Source organism: Hibiscus syriacus, unplaced genomic scaffold (assembly GCF_006381635.1).
Source record: "Hibiscus syriacus cultivar Baekdansim isolate YM2019G1 unplaced genomic scaffold, ASM638163v2 tig00109916_pilon, whole genome shotgun sequence".
NCBI lineage: Eukaryota > Viridiplantae > Streptophyta > Magnoliopsida > Malvales > Malvaceae > Hibiscus > Hibiscus syriacus.
The window spans coordinates 803,113-806,262 of NW_024062526.1; the positions used below are offsets into that span (position 1 = coordinate 803,113).

Genomic DNA, 3,150 nt, shown 5'->3' on the forward strand with positions numbered 1-3,150 from the left:
TGCTAGGAACACTGAGCTTCAACAAGAAAATCTGGATGGTGGGTCCAGAAGTTGAAAAACTTAAAAGGTTTGGGGCGGTTGGTTTGAATCTTTTTGCTTAACCAGACAAGTGCCATACATTGATCAGAAGGCCCTGGAGCTAAGAATTCAACAAATGACTTCTGGAAAGAATTATCCCATGGAGAGTTGATTAGAACTCTGTCAAGTTTCCTTGCTAGGTAAGATTCTTTTTTCTTATTACTCCAAGTGAAGTAAGGACCAAAAAAGGATGATCAAATAGATGAAGATCTTGAATCACATCTTGAAAATCTTTCATTTCTGAAGAAAAATAAGGACCTAACAGATCAAAATCGGAGCTTTCCATGGAGTGAAGATAGGTGTTAAAGTCCCCTCCAAGAATCCAAGGAAGGGATCCAAAAGAAGAATCGAGATCTCTTAGGTGCTGCAATAGATGTCTCCGAGAAGGATCATCATTGCTGCCATAGATAGCAGTGATGATAAAAGGAGTACTATTGAAAAGGCATTTGACAGTGATTCTTTGAGAAGAAGAGTGACAGAAAGAGATATCAATTCCTTTTTTCCAAAGAAACCAGATTCTACCATTGGTAGCAGAGTCATAATTGGTAAAAGCATTCCAACTCCCAAATTTAGAGTGCAAAATATTTTCAGATTTATCAGCTTTAACACGTGTCTCCATCAAACAAAGAATATCAACATTATAAATATTGGCCCTATGAAGAACTTTATTCTATTTTTTAGGATTGTTTAATCCTCTGATGTTCTAGAAGCAAAATAATCATTGGGAATGAGAGATGGGTACACCCATTTATCTCTATCTAAAGAACTATTTGCTTTAACAATGTGCTCCTTCTTTTTTAAGTTAAGTTCTTTAAGCAGATTTGCAACTCCTGAAGCAACAGGCCTAACTTTTCTAACTTGTCCCTCAATAGTAGGTGAATTCTCATAAACTATGCTAAGGATTTCAAATCTTTTTGCTGATTCTTTTAGAGCAACTTTAGATTTGACTTTTAGAGGTCTGCCTCTACCTCTTTTAGGGATAGAAGTAATCTTTTTTTCCTTATCAATAGTTGAGATAGCCAGAGAAGAAAGTTCCCCTTTAACAGATTCTTCAGTTAGAGTATAGGGATGGGATAAAACATTTATTTTTTCACCAGTAAAATTACTTGGGAAAACAGATGGTTCACCCTTGGAAAAAGGTTCTATTTGGACTGAAGAATGACTTTCAGTTGCTAAATCTGGATCTAAAATATTGGGCTCAGACTTTTCCTTTGAGGTAGGAGAGTCTAGTTGAGGTTGCTCAAACTTTTCCTTTGAGGGAGAAGAGTCTGGCATAGGTTCCTGCAGGACATCAATTCCTTCAGTGGATTTGGATTCTAAATTAGCATTCAAGACATCTTTTTTTCTCCAAACTTTTGAAGAAGTAGGAGTTGTTGTCATTTTAACATGGCAGCTTTTATCAGAATGACCAAAAGATTCACACTTTCTACAACTGTTAGGATACCAGGGGACTTCTACAAAGATTGTAGTGGTTTGTCCTTTAGTAAGGACCATTTTAATAGTTTTAGGGATTTCCTTCTTAGCACCTATCTCAATGCAGACCTTAGCATATTCTAGTCTAGTTTTAGAAGCAGTAATTGAGTCCATAGATAAAGAAACTCCTAGAGCACTAGCAATGTAGCTAAGACCTTCACGAGAAAACAATTCAAGAGGTACATTATACATATGAATCCAGATAGGCAGGCGAGATAAATCGAAATCAAGCCTTTGAAGATTAGGCTCTCATTTTCTGAGAATTAAAGGCTTATTAAGGATATGCCATAGTCCATTTTCGAGGACCCAATCTCTTGCAGTATCAGAATTGAATGAAAATATGTATAAATTGTTTCCAGCAAGACTGACCTGAACGCAAGCCCCTTTCGATGGTTGATTCCAGAGGTTTCCGATAATTCTTTGCAGAGAGGGGAAATTGGGAGGAACCCCAAGAAACTGACCCACCATAGAGGATTTCCATTCTGCTGTACCGGCCTCAAAGACCTCAGGTGAAGGGTGGACAATCAGAACCCTTTCGCTCGATTTTGGGGGAAAATAAGATAACTCCTGATCTGCTTGACAACCGAAAAGTTTCCTCCAATTCATTGAACAAAGGAGAGTTTGGTACTAAGAAAGATGAACTATTGAGTTGCAATCGGAAGAAGACAGACGAAATCACTGGCAACGCGACGAGAGACTCAGGTTCCATTAGCCCTGCTAACGTGCGCCCAGAGAATATCGTAAACGTGCGCCATTTGATATTTTTTAACCCCCACGGAATTACTGTCCACCATTTTTTGTGCCTATATTATTGCCTTGTTTTTTATTAGAACTTTGTGCTCCACAATCATTAGTGCTTGACGATTGATTAACGATTTGGTGGCCCCTCACGTTATTCACGGGCGAGGTTTGGGTTTTAGTGAGTATGGGTTGATTGTTTCCTCTGTTCGTGGAGGGAATTTTGGGTCGTATATTAGTACTGTTTGCCCCGGTTTTCATGCCTGTTTGCCTAGGATTCTTTCCACTTTTATGAGATTCCTCAGTTAAGGCAGCATATCGTGTTCCCAAATTTTTTATTTCCTTACTCTGCTCCGATTTCTTCAACGTGCCGGAATTTTGTTTCCGGCGCCGTCTTTCTACTACCATCTAGGGCCCGTATGGTGCCGTAGTCTCATTGTTCAAACCTTTATTGGTATCTCCACCATTTCCGTTTGCTCTACCCTTCGCTTGACTGTTGTTTAAATCCACAGGGGTACTCAAACTGGAGGGCGGTTCGGTTCTGAGCTCTCATGGCCATAGTTTGCCTGTGTGCATGCCTCTTTCAGATGCCCAAACCTGCCACAAGAAAAAAATATGAGCGAGATATTCTCATATTCAACCATTTGAACCTTCTCACCGTCCATCACTTTGGAGATTAGGGGTTTCGTTAGGTTCACGTAAACTTCTATTCAGGTGAAACGTCCTGTTACTGATATCCTTGTGGAAATCCAGCTTAGCCACCTTTCCGATGAGAGTCCTGATACTATGGAGGATCTTCCTATTATACAGATATTTGGGTAGATGGAAGACGGATCCAAGCGAATTAAGCACCCGGGTAAA

General features: G+C 39.6%; 1 protein-coding gene across 1 annotated transcript; it reads right to left on the reverse strand.

Moving 5' to 3' along the window:
• Positions 1-765: 765 nt before the first annotated feature.
• Positions 766-1,743, reverse strand: LOC120210140. Its single transcript, XM_039208938.1, has one exon. The coding sequence runs from the start codon at positions 1,741-1,743 to the stop codon at positions 766-768; it is 978 nt and encodes a 325-aa protein (XP_039064869.1).
• Positions 1,744-3,150: the final 1,407 nt, after the last annotated feature.

What these genes read in the sequence shown, in the direction of transcription:
- LOC120210140 (XM_039208938.1), bottom strand. Translation starts at nt 1,743, where the DNA reads ATGTATAATGTACCTCTTGAATTGTTTTCTCGTGAAGGTCTTAGCTAC.